This window comes from Melanotaenia boesemani, chromosome 21, assembly GCF_017639745.1.
Source record: "Melanotaenia boesemani isolate fMelBoe1 chromosome 21, fMelBoe1.pri, whole genome shotgun sequence".
In the NCBI taxonomy this organism is placed as follows: domain Eukaryota; kingdom Metazoa; phylum Chordata; class Actinopteri; order Atheriniformes; family Melanotaeniidae; genus Melanotaenia; species Melanotaenia boesemani.
The window spans coordinates 16,741-41,543 of record NC_055702.1 but is presented as its reverse complement, the minus strand read 5'-3'; the positions used below and the strand labels follow the sequence as shown (position 1 = coordinate 41,543).

The window sequence follows — 24,803 nt, the reverse complement described above, 5'->3', positions numbered from 1 at the left end:
CAGATTGTTACAGCATTTAGAATCAATGTCATCAATATTTCCTACGATGCTGTTTATCTTACTGACAGAGAACATCCATCCGAGCTGGACAACACATCACTAAACAATGCTGCACCTCTAAAAAAGAAGATAAGCAGTCAGAAGAAGCTCGGCGGTTTGATTCCCAGCTACCAGCTTTTAAACAGACATCGAGGTGAATGGAAAGGAAATGTTCTTCTGGTCTAGAAGACGCTCACTTAGTCAGGAAGGAAAGTTTAATTGTAGATCAGAAAGGCCTGCGTGAGGCTAGAATAGATGATTATTGATCATTGATGGAGAACTAGTCCGGGTTCCTCTAATAAATGCTTTGTTGTTAAATATATATAATTTATTTATTTGATTTGAACCTTTTATGTTGAAGACATTATCACTGCCATCATATAAATTTCCATCTTTTTCAAGTTCCTGCGTTTTTTCCTTCATGTTTTCTTTGCCGTGACGATCTCATACTCAGGAGATTTGGGGTTCAAACTGGTTTTCGTAGGAACTGATTTTGTTCCAGAGTTATTCTGCTATTAGGCGTTGCGTTTGACAGTTTCAGCTCAGCTGAACTTCACCTGGAGCTCCATGTTTCCTTCGACCAGCGATGTGTGCATGGCTGTCCGATGACCAGTAGATTGTCTCCAGCAAACCTCATTAATACTGAAACTTTACAGGAAATAAAGGAGGATTCAGTGGGATGAGGAGGAGTAAACAAAAATAAAAAATACTTTTCTAAACACAAAAGGAAAACAGTGGATATTTGAGTCCAGCTGATCAATATAAAAGTTTCACCCTGATCTGCTGACGTCACAGATTCACCTTTAACATATAATCTGAACCAACCCAGTTCTGATCTGCTCTGGTGACGTCTCTTTACGGACTTTTATTGAGAAAAAAATCAAGCCCTCGGCTTTTATTGTGAGCTTGAGACAGGAAACGGTGACGTCAGAGGCGACGGAAGCAACAATAGCTGACTGCATGCGCGCGCGCGTGTATGTGTGTGTGTGTGTGTGTGATCGGATCAACTGACCGATAGGAGTTGGATCAGGATGGCCTTTCAGAACAAGAAAAGCAGCGCGAGACCCGCGGTACGTCCAACTCGAACCGAGCCGAACCGAGCGGGCTGGGAGACCCGGGATGAACCGGCCGGGCGGCAGGATGCTGCGGCTCCGCCTGTCAATCACCACCCCGGTGCGGCACACTGAGACAGAGGCCCAGAAATCGGCCGAACCGAGCAGGGTTGCTGCTTCATTTCTGTGCTCTGTCCTGCTGTGCTGAGTTCGGTTCGGTTCGGGTTTGAAAGGTGGTGGTGTGGAGACGGGTTCCCTGTAGCGTGTTGTGTTCAGGGGACAGTGGGATGATTGAAATTCAAATTCTAACGAGTCCACCTGTCAGAACCAGCAGGTGGAATAAAAGCAGGTCTGCTGAACTGGAGGTTTCAGGGTTCTGCAGAGAACCTGGAACATCACGTTACCCTGCTCCCAACTCTGGAACCCACTTCCCCCTAACCTCCACTCATCCCTGCAACCCCTCAGTCGCTTATGCTTCTCATTTTTTAGACTTGCTCTTGTTCCTTTAACTTACTGTGTTTTATTTAATGTGATGGACCTTTTTCTGTGAGGAGACCATGATGAAAGTTAATAACTCAGCTTTATTTATAGAGCCACTTTAACATCAGTAGAACAAAGGCTGAGGAGGCATAGAAGCAAAATAAAATAAAAGTAAAATAAAGTGCAAAGTAAAAACAGACAAAAGCTGTAAAATGATGAATCAATAAAAACAAGAGTCTCATGCTAGATCCAAGGGAGGGTTTAAAACTGGACCGTGATGGGGCATCTCTAACCTGTAGAGGCAAACAGTTCCACAGTCCAGGACAATGGTTCCCAACCTGAGGTCCGGGACCCCCCCAAGGGGATACCCCAAAGAGCACAGGGGGTCCTTGAACATGAGAGCCATTGTGATTAATGTCCACAAATTGTCCCTATTTTAAGGAAAAAAGTAAGATTGCATGTTGCTCATTTAACTTTGGCTTTATCAAAGAACAGGACTAAACCAGAGCACGTTATTAATGGTGAGAATCTCACGTTTGAAAGCCTAAAACCAGCATGGTTTAGGTTGAGCTGGGGATCCATGGCATTTTAGTATATGCATGAAGGGGGTCCCCAAGGTAAAGGAGGTTGGGAACCACTGGTCTAGGAGCAGCGACCGCAAAGCCCCTATCCCCTCTAGGCTTCTGTCTGGACCTCGGTACCTCCACAAGGAGCTGATCAGCTGATCTGAGGTGCCGGGCTGGCGAACATGGGCAAAGCAACTCAGAGAGGTAATCAGGACCAGACCATCAGGGTTTAAAAACAAATAAAACAATCTTTAAATGAACTCTGAAATGCAGGCAGCCAGTGAAGTGACACTAATTTAGGTGTAACGTGGTCCAAGCAGAGGAAGAGCAGGGCATGTGGGAGAGAGACAAATGGCTGACTAATTATTACTATTATTAATAATAATATTTACATAAAGAACAATTAAATTATGGAAATAATGAAGAAAAATAACAAAGACAATAAGATGAGAATAAAAGTAAATTAAAGATTAAATAATCAGATAGCTATACACTGTGTGCACAATTATTAGGCAAGTTATATTTGTGAGGATTCTTTTTATTATTGAACAGCAACTTTGCTGCAGATCAATCCAAAAATGTTAATAAACCTCAAACCTTAATAATTAAGAAAGCAGGTGAGGTTTTAGCTTTCTTAGGAGAAAATCTGTGTGTACAATCATTGGACAACTATTAGTGTGTAGAGATTTTATGCAACTAAATGAAAAATGGAAACAACCCCTATTTCACTTGTTTATATTCATCTGTTAACATCAGAATAATAAACAAACAACTCAAAATTTACAAATAAACATTTCTGACATTTACAAAATATCAGAAATGACCAATATTCTTCTCAATATTGGTCCTAGCCTTCGATTAATGGAGTCTGTCAGCTTCTTGATCTGTTGACGATCAACCTTTCGTGCAGCAGCAACCACAGCCTCCAAAAACCTCTCCTTTAAGAAGGGCCTACAAGTTCTTAATAGGGTTTAGGTCAGGTGAGGAAGGGGTCCATGTCATTATTTTTTCATCTTTAAGGCCGTTATTTGCTATTAGCAGTGGAGTACTTCGATGTGATGAAGCGTTGTCCTGCATAAAAGTCATGGACCTCTTGAAAGACATTTTCCTGTATCTCCTAAAAACTGGCAGTAGGTTTGGAAGTTCATTTTGAGTTCATCTTAACCCAACTAGCTCATCATTAATAATACCATTCCATACCAGTATCCCACCTCCATCTTGCTGGCGTCTGAGTCGAAGTGGAGCTCTGTGCCCATTACAGATCCTCCCAGGGGTCCATCTGGTCCATCAAGAGTCAGTCTCATCTCGTCAATGAAACCTTAGAAAAATCTTTCTTCAAGTGTTCCTTGGCCCAGTCTTGACATTTCAAATGTGTGCTGTGTAGTGGTGGTTGGCTTTTAGCCTTCCTCACTGTGGCCATGTCTCTGAGCACTGAACAGCTTGTACTTCTGGAATCTCCGGGGAGGTTACAGGTCTGGAATATAATAGTGCTGGAGGATAAGGGTTTCTGGTAGCTTCATGTTTGATTCCTTTCAAATTGTTTGCATTTACTATTTGTCTTTTTTTCCAACATGTTTCTTGCTCTACTGTTGAATATTTGCAACAATAAGTTTGATGGTTCAGTGATGACACCCCAATATTTTGGCAATTTCAAGAGTGCTGCATCCCTCTGAAAGACCTTTGGTTAAATCTTTTTTTTTGGCTCATTTTGCCTGAGAAAAAGTAGTAGTTGGTAGTTTCAGCAGGTTAAACAGAACCTCTGAGCTCCTCTCCACATTCTCAGCATCTTTCCTATCTTTCTCCAGGGTGACCGTCTCATCATCAAAGGAGGAAAGGTAGTCAATGACGACCAGTCATTCTACGCTGATGTCTTCATTGAAGACGGAACCATCAAGTAAATTTTTGGTGATCGTGAATGAGGATTGATATTCTCTTGTATGAGAGCACCAGGTGATCATCTCTGACATCATCTTCTTACCCCATCAGACAGATTGGAGAAAACATGATCATCCCTCCTGGAGTGAAAACGGTGGATGCATATGGTCAGCTGGTGATCCCTGGAGGAATCGACGCCAACACCAACCTGCATGCTCCGCAGAAAGGCCTGAACCCGGCCGACGACTTCTACCACGGAACCAGAGCAGCCTTATCTGGAGGAACCACCACCATCAGTCAGTGATTACCAACAATCTCTCAATACTAACCCACCTGGCTCTGCACAGAACACATTAACAAGTCCATGCTTGTGTCTGCAGTCGACCATGTCCTGGTGGAACCCGGAACTAGTTTACTGTCAGCGTTTGATCAGTGGAAGGAGACGGCAGAGCAGATGGCATGCTGTGACTTTTCCCTCCATCTGGACATCACGCGCTGGCATGATGGGCTGTTTGAGGAACTGGAGACACTCATCAAGGACAAAGGTCTGTTCTGATTATCAATTACTGATGAAGGTGTGAGACCTGAACCAGGAAGCTGGATTTTCTCAGGTAACTTTGGGCTTACCTGGGGTTTCCTGGTGTACAATGCTGCTTCACTTCTTACCGGGTCAATCACCATAGTAACTTACACTGAAGCCGGTCTGGAGCAGGTTCTATTGTGGATCAGAGATTGTGTATCAAGCTCCACCTCCTGACAGATCTCCTGGAAAATGCCCTGCCCATTCTTAGACCCTCCTGTCCAGGCTGTTGGTGGATGGCGCGAGGAGGCTTGAGGAGAGGAAGTTTTTAGGGACAGATGCATCCTTTAGATCAGCGGTTCAGTAATGTCACCCCTCCCTCGATTAAAGTTAAAACCATTTTATTAGCAGATGGATGATCCATTCCTCTGCGGTGGTGTTCATCGTGTTCAGGATGAGACTTCTCCAGCTGCCATTATAACTTGTTTGGCTTCATACTCCCAGATGCTGATATTTTAGGCCAGGCACCACATGGTGGTCTCTTTTCATTACCCACCAGTTAGAACACGACTCATCACTTTTTTGTCTTTTTGTGGTATGAAATGTCTGTTAGTTTATCATCTGTCCATTGCTCCTATAAAATAAAATTTGTCTATATTTTGCTAGCAGTGCAAACCCCTTTTTTATTTTGTTTTATGTAGCTTATCCCCCCCCCCCCCCCCCCCCCCCCCCCCCCCCCCCAACATAACTCTACCAGTGATTGTGGGCATTATTTTTGAGTTAAAAGCCCCTTTTATATGAGTGTACTCAGATCCCGATGGAAAACCCTGGGTTGAGTTAATAACCAGCTTCGTAGTACCACTGCTCAGGATCCTGATTGTCTGGGTAAGCCCACCCAGGTAACGGGGAGATATCCGGTACGTTAGTCCTGCTTCCTGTATTAGGCCTCTGAACTGATTATCAATAACTGGTGAAGACAACGGTCTGGTTCGGTTAATTGGTTGATTTATTGATTTGTTGTTTTTTCAGGTGTGAACTCTTTCCTCTTTTTCATGGCCTACAAAGACAAATACCAGAGTTCTGACTCTCAGGTGGATCTCACAGTCTCTGTTGTTGCTTGTAATTATATTTTGTTTGTTATTTCAAGTTAAGTCAACTTTATTTACAAGTATGTTTAAAACATATGTTGACCAAAGTGCTGAGTGTTAGGGTAACTGAATCTACTTTCTGTTTTTTTGTTGTCAGCTCTACGAGGCGTTTGGGATCCTTCGGGATCTTGGAGCTATTGCTCAGATCCATGCTGAAAATGGTGACATCATTGATGAGGTAATTCAGCCGACCCAATCTGGAGCTCTGAATTATTTGATTCTAACTGGTTTAATGTGGTTTACGTGGAGAAAAACAACCTGTGTGAAGTGGTTTGTGTTTCAGGAACAGAAGAAGATTCTGAGTCTTGGCATCACTGGACCTGAAGGACACGTGTTATCTCATCCTGAAGTGGTAAACACACCTGAAACACACCTGGGGTTCAGACACATCCAGTCATTAATCTCCTCAATGCATTTACCAAGAGCCTGTATGGGGCCTCCGCCCCCTGGTGACATTGTAATATATATCTGTGTGACATCTGCGTAGCTATGGTAACTAATGTTGTTCTTTATGACCTGTGCCAGTGGGAGCATGTAGATGTTAAACAGAAGAGGCCCCAGGATGGAACCTTGGGGAACTCCACATGCAATTCTTGTCTGTTCAGATGTAAAGTTACCTACTGACACAAAGTACTTCCTGTTCTCTAAATAAGATTTAAACCAGTGTAGCGCCAGGGAGGCCCATCCAGTTCTCCAGTCGTTTAAGTAATATATTGTGATCGACTGTATCAAATGCAGCACTGAGGTCCAGTAAGACTAAGACTGATATTTTTCCATCGTCTGTATTCAAACATATGTCATTAATGACTTTGGTCAGAGCATCTCAGTGCTGTGGTGCCGTTTAAAACCTGACTGGAAGACATCATAGCAGTTATTTTTTGTTAAAAAGTCATTTAGCTGAATAAAAAAATGTCTTTTTGATGATCTTACTTAGAAAAAGAATATCTGAGATCGGCCTGTAGTTGCTCATTTGTGTCTAGATTGTTTCTTTTTAGCAGAGGCATAATTACAGCTGTTTCTAGAAGCTCTGGGAAGACGCCCAAAATTAAAGACCAATTTACAATCTGGTAATACAATGGTGACCAGTATGTCTCCTGAACCTGCTGCTCATGAACCAGCTGCTGGTCTGATATTCTGGATTTTTTGAGTGAAAAATTTGGCAAACTCATTGCAGCCTTGGTGGAATAAAGTTCAAGTGCTATTGACACAGGAGGGTTTGTTATCCTGTCCACAGCAGCGAATAAGACCCGAGCTTTATGATAGTTTTTACTAATAATGTCAGAAAATCAGGACTTCCTGCTTTCCTCAGGTGTAAATTATAAGAGTGAAGTTTCTCTTTATGTCATAATGAACCTGTAGATGTGTTTTTCTCCATCTGTGCTCGGCTTTCCGACTCTCTTTTTCCATTTTTCACCAGTGTGGAATTTCTCCATGGAGACTTTTTCCTCCCAGAGATGATCTTCACCTTAACATGAGCAATAGCATCCATAATATTTAACATGTTAGCATTAAAACTAGCAGCAAGCTCATTGGCTGAACCCCCTGACAGGGCAGGTGTTAAAGAGAAGATCTGGTTAACCATCCCATTCATGTTTTCAGCTATACACCATTCTGTGATCACCTCCATTGAGACATTAGTGTGAACAGGAATCGTATCTCAAAGAAAACACAGTAACGATCAGACAGGCCCACATCACACACAGTAACCATGGAAACATCGAAACCCTTCAAAATCACTAAGTCTAGAGTGTGTCCTTAAATGTGTGTGGGCTCTGTTATATGCTGAGTCAGCACAACATTCTCCAGACTGTTACCCAGATCTTTAGTCACTTTGTCCTGAGGGTTGTCAACATGGATGTTAAAATCACCAACAATAATTACACAGTCAGAATCTAATTAGATTGTAGCAGCAGGTCACTAAAACCATCATGAAATGCTGCACAGTGTCCTGGTGCTCGGTTAATTTCCAGAAACATTGATCTGAGATTAGCTTTCAGCTGAAGAGCCACATATTCTAAAGAAGTAAAATTTCCAAAAGATAACTGCTTCCACTGGAATGTTTCCTTAAATAAAACTGCTCCTCCTCTTCTGTTCAGTCTGACCTCACTGATTAAATTAAAGTTGGGAGGGCTTGATTCGATAAGAGCAGCTTATCAAATCCAGGTTTCAGTTAAAAACAAAAATTAAAGGTTGTGTTCAGAGATAAAATCATTAATTAAAAATGTTTTCCCTACTAATGACCTAACATTTAATAAAGCTAACTTAATGGGTTTAGAATAGTTTACCCTTTGATTGGGGGCATGCTGTGGCTTACAAGGTATGTTAACTCTACTTGGAAACCTTCCAGAAAGCAGCTCTCTGTGTTCTGACTGAGCTACTTTTGTTTGGGGTTTGGTAGGTTGGAGTGTCATCCTAGTTTTTGGTACTGTTGAGGGGATTTGGGGCAAATAAAGATCCATCCTCTTGTCTCTGCTGATGCCTCTGTTTTTCGAGGCACAGTTGGGGCAAATGCAGCTCCTACTCTGGGTTTCCACTGGGTTTTGTTTGGTCCATCTTATGAGATAACTCCTCTTGTATCTCAGTCTTGGTACTGAGTGCAGAGGGATGACTCAGGAAGTGAAAAGGTTGGAGGTGAAAAGTTTGACCCGACTTGTTAAAATTTTATCCATTTGCCATAAAAAGATGTCTGCGTTCACAAAACATGTAAAACTTGTTTACGGAGAATTTCTGCACTTAGCTTAACTCTTCTACTCAGAATGATTTGTCCAGCTCTTTGGCTCAACCAAGTACTGAATAAGCTGCACTTACGCCAAAGTTGATATTGTTTAATGAATTTGTGATCTTGTATTTCAACAAAATGACTTACAAAAAATCTCTCTAAAAAGCAGTCTGACTACCACTTAATGATGAGTGTCGCATCTTGTTTGAATTCTTGCTTGTGTTGTTCTTACTCTCAAATGTAAGTTGCTTTGGATAACTGCTAAATGACTGTAGAATAGAATAAAATAGGATAGAATAGAATAGAATAGAATAGAATAAAAGCAGTTTGTTGTCAGCACATGCCGACATCAGCCAGTTATTCAGTTCCAGTAATCTACTGAATTTTTCTTCTCCTCTTCTGATGTGGGCCCAGGTCCACAGATGAAAACAGCTGCTTTCAGAGAGCTCGCTGGGTCTAACAGTCCAGCAAAGTCCTGGTTCACAGCCTCAGATTGGTGATGGGACCCTGTATGTAAAACCATGGTTCTCACATCTACGTGATCAGCCACAGCTTCCAGAATCCTCTCCTGCAGGTCATTGATCAGATCCTTAGGAAAGCAGAGGATGTCGGTGTTCTTTCCCACATCCATTGAACATCATTTACACCAGAATCACCAATAATCAGAGTTTCAAGCCCAGCCTTCAGCTCTCCCTGTGGCCTTATCCTTTCTGACCGGCTTCCAGTGCTCACCTCGCAGTCCTGGGATAGATGGTCATCCCATAAGGATCCCAAGTCCTCCGATAGCAAAGCAAATCTGTTCTGTAGTTTCACATTCAGGTGTTTTGGAGGTTTGTTGTCATCCTTCCTAGTCTGGGTGTCCTGTCCTGTTTTCCTACCATGTTGAGGGTAGAAGAGGTCCTTTGTTTTGTAGGGAGTGGAGGCCAGTCGGTCTCATCTCAGACTTCAGCTCGCTGCACCGGCCTGTGATACATTGTCCTCCCATTTCCAGAAGGCAGGGTTTACTTTCTGGCTTTGTACCAGTTCCAGGGAGGATTTTTACCCAATTATTTATTGTAATACACAGAGGCGGCCTCTTTCTTAGCAGTGTAACCAGTGCCTTTTAACTGTCTATTAGCTTGTTCAACTCCGCTATTGTGGGTCAATGACAATATTCTTTAATTTCCATACAGTCTATTTGCTTCAATATTGACTTCAAGGCAGCAAACTTTTGCCTCCAGCACTGTTATCTTCTTAAATAGGTCTTCATAGTCTGTGGAGATGGAAGGCATCTTGCTGCTCATTAGCCTAGCTTTAGCACTTTTCCAAGCTACTTAGCTTTAGCTGAGTGCTACGTACAGGCTTCAGTTGTGTGTAGGCCACGCACACGGAACGCTGCAGATAAAAAAGCTATGAAACATGTTGCGGTTTCTGGTAAAAGTTCTTTAGTCTCAGCGACTTATAGGTACCAAAAAGCTACTGTGGTGGGTTTGTAGGTAAAAAAGAGGAAAAATCAGTATACAAATCAAAGAAAAGGGTGGCATGCCTCAGTGGGTAGAGTGGTTGCCCTGCAGCCCAAGGGTTGCCGGTTCGAACCCTGCCTGGAGGTCGAGGTGTCCCTAAGCAAGACACCGATCCCCAAATTGCTCCTGATGGGTCGTGGTTAGTGCCTTGCATAGCAGCCTCCGCCATCATTATGTCATTATGAATTTTAAACTTCAAATCACACAAGCAGCTGTGGTGAAAGATGAACATCAAAACGAAGCTGTCCTACACTGTAGCTTGGACTAGAAGGTTCCTAAAACTTGTTTCCCTGCAATAGAAAACTGTGCAAGCAAGGCTGTTTATCTCTACATCACATTACATATAGAAGACAAGTCAAAGTACTTTACATAAAACATTAAATGCATCACAGTGAGGAGCAGGAAGCCAATAATAAAAAATAAATCATGAAATAGTAAAAACAAACTGTAAAAGAAATAAAAAATAAAATAAAAACAGAAAGAAAACAAGACCTGAAATAAAACAGATAAAATAGAAATAAAGTTCCAGTGTGGGGAATTAACAGCTGTTCCGATAAAAGGCAGCAAATAGAAAAGTTTTAACCCTGAAGTAAAACTGCTGAGTAAGCAGACCTGAAGTTTTCTGGGAGTTTGTTCCACATGTGAGGAGCATAAAAGCTGAACGCTGCCTCTCCACATTTAGTTCTGACTCTGGGAACAGAAAGTAGACCTGACCCTGATGACCTGAGGGATCTGGTTGCTCCATAACCAACCAGAAGATCCTGAATGGATTCTGGTCCTAAACCATTCAGGTCTTTGTAAACTAGCAGCAGGAAGCCAATGTAATGATCTGAGGACTGGAGTTCTAGGATCTACTTTCCTGGTCTTAGTGAGGACTGGAGTTCTAGGATCTACTTTCCTGGTCTTAGTGAGGACTGGAGGTCTAGGATCTACTTTCCTGGTCTTAGTTGGGTCTGGAGTTCTAGGAACTACTTTCCTGGTCTTAGTGAGGACTGGAGTTCTAGGATCTACTTTCCTGGTCTTAGTGAGGACTGGAGGTCTAGGATCTACTTTCCTGGTCTTAGTTGGGACTGGAGTTCTAGGATCTACTTTCCTGTTCTTAGTGAGGACTGGAGTTCTAGGATCTACTTTCCTGGTCTTAGCGAGGACTGGAGCAGCAGCGTTCTGGACTAACTGCAGCTGTCTGATTAACTTTTTAGGGAGACCTGTGAGGACAGCATTACAGTAGTCCAGTCTACTAAAGATAAATGCATGGACCAGTTTTTCTAAATCCTGCTGAGTCATCAGTCCTTTAATCCTCCAGATGTTCTTTAAGTGCTAACAGGCCGACTTCACAGCTGTCTAAATATAACTGCTAAAATCCAGGTCTGAGTCCAGGACTACTCCCATGTCTGAGTCCAGGACCAGTCCCAGGTCTAAGTCCAGGACTATTCCCATGTCTGAGTCCAGGACCAGTCCCAGGTCTGAGTCCAGGACTACTCCCAGGTTTCTGGCTTGGTTGGTAGTTTTGAACTTTGCTGTTTGAAGCTGAGAACTGACTTTTAATCTTTCTTCCTTTGACTCTAAAAACTATTATTTCAGTTTAGTCTTTATTTAATTGAAGGGAGTTCTGGCCCATCTGATCTTTAATCTGATCCATGCAGGTGATCAGAGTCTGGATCGGACTGTAGTCTCCTGGTGAGATGGTTATGTAGATGTGTGTGTCATCAGCGTAACTGTGGTAACATGTTTAGTTGTTTTCCATAATGTGAGCGAGTGGCAGCATGTAGATGTTGAACAGCAGTGGCCCAGGATGGAGCCTTGGGAAACTCCACAGGTTATTTTGGTTCGCTCAGATTTATAGTTTCCTATAGACACAAAGTAGTCCCTGTCTTTTAAACAGGACTCTAACCAGTTAATAGCAGTTCCAGAAAGTCCAACCCACTTTTCCAGCCAGTCTAGTGAGATGTTCTGGTCGACCATGTCAAATGCAGCACTAAGTTCCAGCAGTAATGTCATTAAAGACCTGAACTAGAGCATCTCAGTGCTGCAGTGTGGCTGGAAACCTGACTGGTCGACATCAGAACAAGTATTTAGTGTCTGGAAGTTGTGTAGTTGCTGAAAGACAGCTTTTTCTATAATCTGACTAAGAAAGGGGAGGTTTGATATCGGCCTGTAGCTGCTCATGAGGGACGAGTCCAGGTTTTTCTTTTTCAGTAGTGGCTTGATGACGGCTGTTTTTAGGGTCTGAGGGAAGACGCCTGAAAGCAGAGACACGTTTCCAATCTGTAAGATGTCTAAGGCCCTGCATGCTAAAACATTCTTTCGACACAGTAGACCATGCAACTCTTTTATCTCATTTGAAAAATTGTGTCGCTGTCAGGGGGACTGCTGTGAAGTGGTTTCAATCTTACCTGAGTGGAACGTCCTTTTCAGTGAGGCTCGGGGACTCCACCTCACCTTCTGCTCCTCTGATCTGTGGTGTCCCCCAGGGGTCTATCCCTGGCCCAATTCTTTTTGACCAGTACCTTCTACAACTCAGGGAGATTTTTATAAAACATGGCATCTCTTATCATTTCTATGCTAATGACTGCCAAATTTGCATGCCAATCGTCAAAGACAGCTACTGCCCGCTGACACCCCTACTCGACTGTCCAGATGATGTCAAGGATTGATGTCAAAATGGACAGTGATTTTAAACTTGACAAACAGGTCAATGCTGTTTTAAAATCGATTTTTTTCATCATCTTCGTCTTTTATCAAAAGTGAAATCTTTTTAAATCTTTTAATCTTTTTGAACAGGTTGTGCTTTTATATCTTCTAGTCTGGACTACTGCAATGCTCTTTACTCCGGCATCAGCAGTAACACACTTTCCCATTTGCAGTTAGTCCAGAACTCTGCAGCACGACTTTTAACCGGGGCCAGGAAATGCGACCAACTCACCCATATCTTAGCTACTTTGCACAGGCTGCCTCTACATTTTAGAATTGATTTTAAAATTTTATTGTTTGTGTTTAAAGCTTTAAATGAACTGGCCCCCAAATACATTACCGACTGCCTCCAAATTTACACTCCATCTCTGCTCTGAGGGCCGGTCCCAGCTCATGGTGCCTAAAATGAGACTTAAAGCTAGAGGGGACAGGTCCTTCTCTGAAGTAAGCCCCAGACTTTGGAACTGCCCCTCCAGGTCCGATCTGCCTCCACAGTTGAGGCTTTAAGTCCCGTCTAAAGACACACTTTAATTCTCTGGCTTTTAACATCATGTGAGTTGTGTGGTCCACTGTGTCATTTATTTATTTTTATTTTATGCACTTCATTTATGTTAACTTTTTACTTCTTTTTATTGTATTTCATTTTTAATCTTTTAATTTAACTTATTTTCTCTTTCCATCCATCCATCCATCCATCCATCCATCCTTCCATCTTCTGCCACTTAACCCGAGTCAGGTCGCGGGGGCAGCTGCCTAAGTAGGGAAACCCACACTGCCCTCTCCCCAGCCACATTTACCTGCTCATCCGGGGGGATCCCGAGGCTTTCCCAGGCCAGCCACAAGATGTAGTCCATCCAGCATGTCCTGGGTCTTCCCCGGGGCCTCTTTCCCAGGGCAAACTCCAATGCCCCCTCCAAGACCCTGAAGAGGGTGTAGAGCTGGTCCACTGTTCCACGACTGGGACAAAAACCACACTGCTCCTCCTAAATCCGAGGTTCGACTATCCGACGGACCCTCCTCTCCAGCACCCCTGAATAGATCTTACCAGGGAGGCTGAGGAGTGTGATCCACCTGTAGTTGGAGCACACCCTCCAGTCTCCCTTTTTTAAAGAGGGGGACCACCACCCCAGTCTGCAAGTCCAGGGGAACTGTCCCTGATGTCCACGTGATGCTGCAATGGCATGTCAGCCAAAACAGCCCTAAAGCATTTAGAGCCTTAAGGAACTCTGGGCGGACCTTATCCACCCCCAGGGACCTGCCACCAAGGAGCTTTTTAACCACCTCAACCCCAGAATTGAGAGAGCCAACACCAGGTTCCCCAGACTCTGCTTCCTCATCGGAAGATGTTTTGTGGGATTGAGAAGGTCTTCGATGTATTCTCTCCATTGCCTCACAACGTCCCGAACTGAGGTCAGCAGCCCTCCATCCCCACTGTACACAGTGTTGATGGAGCACTGCTTTCCCCTCCTGAGCCGCTGGATGGTGGACCAGAATCTCCTCGAAGCCGTCCAGAAGTCATTCTTCATGGCCTCTCCAAATTCCTCCCATGCCCAGGTTTTTGCCTTGGGGACCACAGAAGCTACATTCCGCTTAGCCTGCCGATACCCATCAGCTCCCTCTGGAGTCCCACAGGCCAAAAAGGCCCGAAAGGACTCCTCCTTCAGCTTGACAGCATCCCTCACTGCTGGTGTCCACCAATGAGTGCGGGGATTACCGCCACGACAGGCACCAACGACCTTGCGGCCAGAGCTGCGGCTGGCTGCCTCAACAATAGGGGCACGGAACAAAGCCCACTTGGACTCAGTGTCTCCCGCCTCACCCAGGACATGGTTGAAGCGTTGCGGAACATGGGAGTTAAAACTCTTTCTGACAGGGGACTCTGCCAGAACTTCCCAGCAGACCCTCACAAAACGCTTGTGTCTGTCAGGCCTGACCGGCATCCTCCCCCACCATCTGAGCCAACTCACCACCAGGTGGTGATCAGTTGACAACTCCGCCCCACTCCTTACGTGAGTGTTCAAAGACATGCAGCTGCAAGTCCGACAACACAATGACAAAGTTTATCATCAAACTGCGGCCTAGAGTGTCCTGGTGCCAAGTGCACATGTGGACACTCTTTTGCCGGAACAAGGTGTTTGTTATGGACAATCCATGACGTCCACAGAAGTCCAACAACAAAACACCATTCGGATTCAGATCATGGGGGCCATTCCTCCCAATCACGCCCCTCCATGTCTCGCTGTCATTGCCCACGTGAGCATTGAAGTCCCCCAGCAGAACGAGGGAGTCCCCGGAAGGAGTGCTGTCCAACACCCCCTCCAAGGACTCCAAAAAGGGTGGGTACTCTGAACTGCTGTTTGATGCATAAGCACAAACAAAAGTCAGGACCTGTCCCCCCACCCGAAGGCGGAGGAAGGCTACCCTTTCGTCCACCAAGGTAAACCCTAACGTACAGTTGCCAAGTCGGGGGGCAATGAGCATGCCCACACCTGCTCTGCACCTCTCACCGGGAGCAACTCCAGAATGGCCCCTCTCAAGGACAGTGGTTCCAGAGCCCAAGCCATGTGTAGACATGAGTCCAACTATATCTAGCCGGAACCACTTAACCTCATGCACCAGCTCAGGCTCCATCCTCACCAGAGAGGTGACATTCCACATCCCTAGAGCTAGCTTCTGCAGCCGAGGATCAGACTGCCAGGGTCCCCACCTCTGGCAATCGCCCACCTCACACTGCACCCGACCACTATGGCCCCTCCTGCAGGTGGTGAGAGGAGGGAGGGTCGTCGGGAGGTTGGGGCCATGTCACTCTGAGCCCGACCGAGCCCAATGGGCAAAGGCCTGGCCACTCAAGTGCTCACCTCCATGCCCCACTTCCAGGCCTGGCTCCAGAGGGGGGTCCCAGTGACCCACGTCCGGGCAAGTGAAACCTGGGTCCATGATTTATCATCATCATAGGGGTGTTTTGACCTGCGCTTCGTCTAGTCCCTCTCCTAGACACCTGTTTGCCATGGGTGACCCTACCAGAGGCATAAAGCCAACAGCATAGCCACTAGGATCATCAGGTCACGCAAACTCCTCTACCACGGTAGAGGAGTTTTTTTTAGGACAGGAGTTATTTTATCTTTTTTTTTTATTTTATCTGTTTATTTTTTAATTAATTATTTTAAATCAATATTGTTGATTATTGTTGATGTTTAATGTGCAGCACTTTGGAGAGTTGTCTTTATTTTTAAAATGTGCTTTATAAATAAAGTGGATTGGATTCCTAAAAAACCCGATTGGCAGGGCATCAAGACAACAAGTGGTGGTTTTCAGATGTCCAATGATCTCATCCAGGTTTTTAGGACTGCCTGGAGAAAAGTGTATCACGGTGTTCCTGTCTCTGAGTGGACACAGGGATATGTGTCCTGCACCTAGCATGGAAGCACTGGCTGACTGCCTGTTTTCTGGATTTAGTCAGTTAAGAAGGAAGCAAACTCATTTCAGGCCCGGTTGGATAGACTGGCGAAGCTGGTGGGATTCAGTGGGATTTTCACCAATGTACCATTTCTTAAAAAACACTGTTTTAGCTTTTTGTTGACAATAACAGCGTCTCAAAAAAAAAACAAACAACAAAAAAAACAAACAAAAAAAAACACAAATGATCAGACAGAGCAAAATCCATCACCACAACCTGTGAAATATTCAGATCTTTAGAGATGACCAGATCCAGACAGGGTCCTCTGGTCCACATGCTGAGTTAGACCAAAGTTATCAAGAACACAGTTCTCTGGTCCCTCTGTCCTCTGGGTTCTCAGCATGAATGTTGGAACCACCAATAATAACTACACCGTCAGAGTCGACAGATTAATGACAGCAGTTCAGAACGTCATCAGAAACGCTGCTCAGTGTTTAGTTGGCCTGTGTATATATCAAGGAACACCACACGAGAGGGGAGGGCATCTGGAGAGACAGTTTTTCTAAGGTATCTGCTGCATTGGAGGGAGTCATTAAAGCAAACAGCCCCTCCTCAACCTTTATGATGTGATCTTGCTCCAGCTGAAGTCTGGAGGGATCACTTCTATAAGAACAAGCATTATTTTCTCTGTCTAACCAGCTTTCTGAGAAAAACTTGATTAACTTTGTGCTTTGTAATAAAATTGTTGATTAAAATGTTTTTCCAGCCAAAGATCTGACATTTAGCAAAGCTAGCTTCGGGGTGCTTAAAACATTACCTGTCCAGGTGTTATTCTGGGCAGGCTGAGGCAGATGAGGAATGAACACAAGATGTGATAAATGTATAAAATGTTTTGGGTAAATATGGCTTTTCTGAGCATTTATAAGTCTTTTTGTTGCCTATTAAAACAGGGATAAAGGAAACCACTTGCATGTCGGGCCCCGGCTTATCCTGAAGAGAGCCATGAGTACCCACATAGCTGCAGCCTGGACCAGCACAGATCCATCAGATGCTGGGCTGTTATCAGGCTGGAGACAGATGAGGAGTTTGGTTCTGTCTTGGAGGCAAGGGGGGTGGGCCCTGGGGCTGTGTGGGTCTCTCTTGTCTGTTGTCCTGGTCCGAGGGAACAGGGTCTGTTCAGAAAATTAACCAGGTTGGAGGCGAACAGCCTCACTCCTGACCTGTTCAGCCAGAATCCATCTGGCCATCTCCCCACATGCAGGATGAGCTTTTCCACCATTAGGGGCGCGGCCACATCTGATTCCATCTCCTTGGGAAAGCTCAGTACTTTAGTACTTTTTCCACACGTTTCTCATGTCTTTAACACCAAAGTCACCAACAACCAGAGTCTGAGGCTCAGTTGTCTGCTTTTACTTATTGAGTTGTTCTTTGGCCTGACACTGGTGTGTAGGGAGATTTCATCTCGGTCACCAGATGTAGATCCAGAATCCCGCAGCAGTGGAGCAAACCTGTTCTGTAGCTGCATGTCTGCTTGATGAGGAGGAGACTAGTTAGTTTTCCTTCTGACAACTGGCCATGACTGTGTCTTGCTAATGAGAGGGGTTGAGGATGTGCTTGGTCTGGATGGCAGAGCAGGCCAGCCAGTCGTGTCGCTAATCTCAGCAAACTGGGCTCTGTCTGTTACCTGTCCTCCCATTTCCCTGTGAGATGATTTACTCTTTGGCTTTGCACCAAGAGCATTCCAGGGAGGACTATCAGTGAAAGAGTTATTGCCTTCTACATTGTCCTCCTGTTTCTTTACAGCCATGTTTGTGCTAATTAGCTGTTTTTTAGCAAAATCTTGTCTGCTGTTTTTTTTATTAAAGGTAAAGTTGTATTGCTTCATCACAATCCATTTACTTCCACATTCACCTGGAGCCATTTGATCTTTCTTTCCAGCATGGTGATCTTCTGTAGAAGCTTGTAATAGTCATCTGTAGAGAGGGGAGACATCTAGCAGCTAGTTAGCTTTAGCTCCTACGTAACTATAGATAAGGCTTCTGCTATTTGTAGGCCATGCTGACATGACACTGATAAGATTCAAGATTCAAAGTGTTTGTCATTTTCCCAGTAAGGGAAATTCTTTGCCTTCCGCAAAAGCAAGAGTTTCTGAGTCTGGTTGTCTTGCATTTCAGACTCCTGAATCTCCTGTATGAGGGGAGGAGAGTGAACAGCATTAACAAGAGTCTTAAAAAATAGTATCCAACCACATACACCACAGAATACAGTCCTAGAGATTAATGAGGATCCAGGAGCTGCTGGTCATAAATTCCTAGAGTAGAAAAATAAGAATATTGGCAGAGAAATGCAGGCAGAGGGGAGAAGCAGCAAAGTGGCAGCAGGGACAAGGTCAGTCTAACACAACCCAGAACACGGTGGGGTCTCCCAGAGGACTTTTACAGTTTGTAAAATTTTTATTAACACTGGGTAATATCTTACTCAGATCTTTAGAATTACTCTGACTTTTAGACTTCCTTTTTCTTTAACACTGTACATTATACACTGTAAAGTGTAATTTTTAGACAGTGCATCAACTGAAAATTTTCACCAACACTGCTGGTCATCAGGGCTAATTTTACTATGAGTTGCTTAACCTAAGATGTTAACTAGCTTTTTGTCAACGGTTTTCATGGTTAATTCAGGTACCAGGGTTCCATTGATTATTTCTTTTTGTTGTGGTTCCCAACTCTGGGTAAAGATACTTAGAACTGATTGAACCAACACACAGCAGCTGTTCTGGAACTGAAAACTCAGAGTCACTCAGCTAAGTTAAGTAAGTAAGTAGTAGTAAGTTAACCCAGAGTTTCTTTTTAGACTCAGATTAAGTTTAACCTCCTTTCTGGAATAGGCCCCCTGAGCCCTGCTGTACCTGGTAAGTGCTGCAAGAAGTTCTGGACCATGAGTGGAAATGTTGCAATGCAGGTGTGAAGTGTTGGACAGAAACACGTGGTGGTCTGCAGGGTCATATTGGCTTTGACAGGTGTGCATGTGTCCAGGTGGAGACGGAGGCGGTGTACCGGGCCATCACCATTGCCAAACAAGCCAACTGTCCACTATATGTTACCAAGGTGATGAGCAAGTCTGCTGCTGATGTCATTGCCAAAGCCAGGAAGAAAGGTGATATGTTCCTCATTAACAGTCACTTCTGGTTCTGCCATTACAGATTTAAGTCTAGATTTATGTCAGACTACTGTAGACCAGAACAGGCAGGTTTTCTGATCCTGATGCCATCTGAGTCATGGTTCTGGGCTTAGTTCCAGACATTGTTCTAGACATACTAGACATGGTTCTAGATAGTGTTATAGACACAGTTTCTAGACATGGGTGTAGATGCAGTTCTAGACATAGTTTAGACATATGTGTAGACATGGTTCTTGAAACGATTTCTAGGCATTGTCTAGACATGGTTTTATATAGGTTCTAGACATTGTTCTTAACAAAGTTGACATGTTGTAGACATACTACACGTTTTAGACATGGTTGTAGATACAGTTCTAGATACAGTTTCTAGGCATTGTTCTAGACCTACTGGACATGGTTCTAGACATCAGATGGTATAATATAGAAGTAGTCTGTTCCCTTCTTTAGCCTGGTCCACATTAAGATCTGGATTCCTCTTATTACAGGTGAGATCTGTAGTTAAACTGGGTCATATTGTGGATTCTTTTTCCGGTCCTGGCCTCATGGACTGAGGTCATTTCCTGTACCTGAGTGACATATTTTTCCACTGACTCTACCCACTACTGCATCTGATGAAAGGAGTCAGCATAAGCTAAGATTTTGACCCAGTCCATCAAATCCTGGTTTTAACCATTTAAGATGTACCTGGACCTTCTGGTTGAACATCTGCTTGTTTCTGTCTCCAGGTATGGTAATTTATGGAGAGCCTATCACAGCCGGTCTGGCCACTGATGGCTCTCATTATTGGGCCAAAGACTGGGCCATGGCTGCTGCCTTTGTCATGAGCCCACCCCTCAACCCAGATCCTTCTACCCCGCAGTATTTTACATCTCTGTTGGCATGGTTAGTAATCAGCTATGCCTCCTTGTCTACTTAAACCATCCCAAGGAATCTAACAGGTGCTTGTGTTTCCCAGTGGAGACCTCCAGGTGGCATCCAGTGCTCAGGCGGGCTTCTCCACTGCCCAGAAAGCTGTCGGGAAAGACGACTTCACTTTGATCCCAGAGGGAACCAACGGCATTGAGGAGAGGATGTCGGTGGTCTGGGACAGAGCTGTGGTGAGATGATATCAGGTGACGTCACCTGGTCCCACACCAGTGTGATCCAGGTCGTCATCTCTCTGTCTGGCCTCCACAGATCACACAATGCCTCAGGGTTTGCTGGAAGTGGTATGTCATTGCTAGGGGAGGGGAAAAGGTAGTCTTTTAGATGCATCACGATGCGGACTTGCACAATTCTGAAACAATGTAACAATGTTTAGAAAATCTATTTGCTATCTCATAATAAAATGTTTGGGAACACAGAAGGTGGGACTACAAATGATGGAGGTTAATAACCCGGACCATCTGTGGCATGCACGTTACGATAGCTGAGCGTGAAGTCCAACCAACACAGCAGCAAAAGCTGCTCTGTAGAAGAAGTTTGGCTTTGTTTGCTTGGAAAGTCCAGATCATTTGGGTAGGTAGGATGGACGAACTCCCATCTGGATCAAAGCTGGGAACTCTGGTCCACCTACAGACTCATCTCGGTTTTGTACAAGTGATCCAATATAGTATTGTATTCTTGTACAGTATGTTTAAGCTAAACACAGTCTTAAGGTTCACATTTACTTTCACACTTCTTCATTAATGTCTGGTAAAAACTGTATCAAAATATTACAAAGTACATTCAGTCTGTACTTCAGCCATATATCTCTCTGTACATAGTGATCAATACAACTTCACACTAAAATATGTCCTTAAATTAGCTAAATGTAGCTGTTATCGGACAGTTTCTGCAGTCTTTCAAGCATAAACAGTTTTTTACAAAATCTCACTTTGTCACAATTTCCTGATAATACATCACCTTTATAGTTCTTCCTACCCATGGCATTGTCTCTGTGGATGCCAACAGATCAAGTTTAGAGGACTTATAACATGTCTGCCATGCTTTTCAGGAGAGCCAGGAAGAGACAGAAAGTCAACTAATGGCCTATTCCAATTAAAACTTATCTCTTTGTAACTAAAGTAATTGGCTGGAGATCAATTAAAAGGTAATTATGTAAGCACATAATAAACAAATGTCTTAAAGCATTGCATGTAGGAGGTGGACTACAATGCAGGGTCTTGTGGGTAATACAACCACAACAGCATGTAGAATGGTAGGGGCATACACATAAAAGAACTAGTTAAAAGTTCTGATAGAATTCTGATCAACCACAGACGGCTAGGATCTGATGCAGCTGCATGTTTCACGCTGATGGAAACAGAAGTCCTGCGCTAACCAACAGATGAACCAGCTTTCTTTTTTGTTGGTTGTCACCATAATATAAGAAAGGGTTAAGGAAAAGATACATCACTAATGTTTTTATAGTCTTATTAGGGCATCTGAATCAGATCAAATCGTTTTTTGTCTTCTTCAAGATTCCCACCCCAGACGGCATGCCGTCATCATGCAGACTGTTAAGGGGCAAAAACCTAAGTAGAATAACTTTATGGATTCAGCACATTTGGTTTGATGGCTCCTGATAAAGGCATGCTCTGGATATTTCAAGTAAAGAGTGAAGGTTATGTCATCTTTTCATTCAAGTTCATTTAAATCCAGTAAAGAAAGGAAGGCGATTTTTCCAAGAAGCAGGAAAACTTCCAGCAGAGGCTGAAACGTTGATGTCAGGAGGTCAGATATGTCATTGTTGGATTTGTTTTTATTCTTCGTGTGTGTGTGTGTGTGTGTGTGTGTGTGTGTGTGTGTGTGTGTGTGTGTGTGTGTGTGTGTGCAGTCTACTGGGAAAATGGATGAGAACCAGTTTGTGGCAGTAACCAGCACCAACGCTGCCAAAGTCTTCAACATTTACCCACGTAAAGGTATGACATGGTGGAGGAAAGTGCTCCAGAAACACCTGAGCATCAGTAACCTGAGCCATGTGATGTGTGTTTAGGACGGATCGCTGTTGGATCTGATGCTGATGTTGTCATCTGGAACCCAAAGGAGACACGGACCATTTCTGCAAAGACTCACAACTTGGTAAGTAAATAAGTAAGTAACATTTATTTATATAGCGTTTTCAAAGTTAAAATCACAAAATGCTTTTCAAAAATGACCAAAATGATAAAAACATTAGAAACACATGCAATAAAGTGATGAGACAATAAAAAAGAGGTTTGCCCCACTGTAGTCTAGCCATAAGCAACTGTAAACTAGAGTCCTTTACCAATCTGGGGCTTTGTTCACACTGCAGCTCAGTTGTCATGTTTTTGCCTATATGTGACTCATATCCGATTTGTTTAATGACAGTGTGAACGGCGCCAATGGGATGTTTTTAAATCCAACCCAGACCACTTTACTATGTGGTCCTAGATGGGATACCTATCCGATCTGTGTGGAAGCGACCTCAGTCTGAATGGTCATTCAGTGTTTCATCCTACTTTGACGTCCCAGAAGACAATCATGATTATGCTGTTTCACAATTTTTACTGTGTTGTTGTCTTCTCTTTTTTTATTGTAAACAAAAAACACAAATAATTGACACCATCACTTTAAATATATGAACGAATTAAGCAAAGTAAAGCAGTAAAAGGAGGGACGGGGTGTATTTACAATTAGCATGTGTGAACGTGCAGGTCGAGTTTTATATTCTGCATTGTCGGGTCAGGTCCAGATTTCTCCAGAAGATTTCCATGGGTGGGGTTTGGTAATCATCCTAATACGGATACGGATTGGTAAAACCGGAGCCATGCAGGACTTTGCAGACAAACTCGGCGGCATTGTCTGTATGTGCCTCTGTTCAGAAGTAGGAACCACTGCTCCACAAAGGCCATGGTTAACATTTGTGATCTCCTTTTTCTCAAAACGGATTTCATTAAAAAAAGAATCAGATGAGTGTGAATGTAGCCTGTGAGTCTAGTAAAGAGACACCTGCCAATCACTTGCTTCATTCATCAGTCAAACCTCATCTTCATTATCAGAGACAGATGCTTTCCCCTGTGTGCAGACTGTGGAAGTGAACATTTTTGAAGGTCTGGAGTTTCGAGGCATTCCATCTGTGGTCATCAGTGGGGGTCGAGTCATTTTGGAGGAAGGGAAACTCAGCGTGACTGAAGGTTCAGGTCGCTTCATCCCCAGAAAAGCTTTCCCCGACACCGTGTACAAAAGGATAAAAGCCCGCAGCAAAGTAACTTCACAAGACACTGCTTAACCAGATAACTACAGATAACTAGCAGCTGCTTAACCAGATAGCTACAGATAACTAGCAACTGCTTCACTGGATAACTAGCGACTGCTTAACCAGATAACTACAGATAACTAGCAGCTGCTTCACCAGCTAACCAAGTCCAGCAGTATTTCACCAGTTAAAGTCCAGTGGTAGTTTATGGGTAATGACTAAAAACTCTGTAGGATGATAAACCGGTTGATGACTAAACTGATCTGCTGACTTGGCTGTTCGATCTTTCTATGTCAGATGGCGGAGGCTCGCGGCGTCCCCCGTGGAAACTATGATGGTCCAGTTCATGATGTCATCTGTATGACAAAGTCTGTCCCACCTACCCCAACCACCAGGGGGCCTACCTGTCCAAAAACACAGACTGGCCCACGAAACCTCCACCAATCAGGATTTACTCTGGCAGGTAAGATGATCGGTAATAGTTCCAGCCTGCGTGAGGTGCATTCTGGGTAAAGTGAGAAAAGAAGCTGGCAGCTGCAGACGAGAAAAATAGAGGAAGAAATCATGACATTCTGGAATTTATTTATTTAGACATTCTTCTTCTCTTTCCATTCAGGGGCTCAGATTGATGACCACATTCCTCGTCGATCTGCTCAGAGGATTGTGGCGCCCCCTGGAGGACGATCCAACATTACATCATTATCTTAAAACGGGACGATTTCAACTGTGTCATTAAAGTATTAAAAAGTCTCCGTTACTGCAAGACACAGCCACGTCCTACCACAACTACATTTATTACTACATTGTTTAACTTCAGAAGCAGTAGAACTTCATATAGCCCACAGCTGTAGGTATGTAGCTCCCCTTAATTCATTTAATTCATTTAACTCTCCAATTTCAGTAGAAGAACCTCTTCTGCAACATAAAAACCTGGTAACAGTAGTACTGGAATTGTTATGGAACTCTCAAACCAACTTCAGCGCTCAGTCCTGAAATAAAATTAGTCACTTGACCCTACTCCTCCACCTGCTACAACCTTACAGCTGCTACTGATACACAAAGCAATTTTGAAAAAAAAACTAAACAATAGTGTTAACCTAAACCAGATACCACTGCAACCTGTTTGCAAGGTCCTGTTATGCTGTGATACCTCAATACCTTCCTACAATCATACTGCCATGGACTACTACTACTAACTGCACCAGGAGTAAACCCAAAAACCATTCTTAAAATTTTTTGTTAATAGTTTCCAAGAACAAAAGGTCTGAAAACACTAAAGAGCTGCTAATAAAGCCCATTAATTTGTACTTTTGACATTTTGATTTCTATTAGTGCCAGAAGCAGTGCTGTCCTCTAAGAGTTTCCAAACACTAAAATATCATTTCTGCCTGTTCTCTTCTTGAAAACACTGTCATCTAGTTTTAAAACAAGCAAATACCAGCAGCATGCTTTTA

The 24,803-nt window shown here is 43.6% G+C and overlaps 1 protein-coding gene across 1 annotated transcript; it reads left to right on the top strand.

The window, feature by feature from the left end:
* Positions 1-971: 971 nt before the first annotated feature.
* Positions 972-24,584, top strand: dpysl4 (dihydropyrimidinase like 4). Its single transcript, XM_041974698.1, has 15 exons — positions 972-1,109; positions 3,943-4,031; positions 4,124-4,308; positions 4,393-4,557; positions 5,562-5,623; positions 5,778-5,858; positions 5,964-6,032; positions 19,025-19,145; positions 19,895-20,051; positions 20,125-20,266; positions 21,967-22,051; positions 22,126-22,211; positions 23,179-23,358; positions 23,647-23,812; positions 23,966-24,584. The coding sequence occupies exons 1-15, from the start codon at positions 1,071-1,073 to the stop codon at positions 24,055-24,057; spliced, it is 1,719 nt and encodes a 572-aa protein (XP_041830632.1). The 5' UTR covers positions 972-1,070; the 3' UTR covers positions 24,058-24,584.
* The last annotated feature ends 219 nt before the right edge of the window (positions 24,585-24,803 follow it).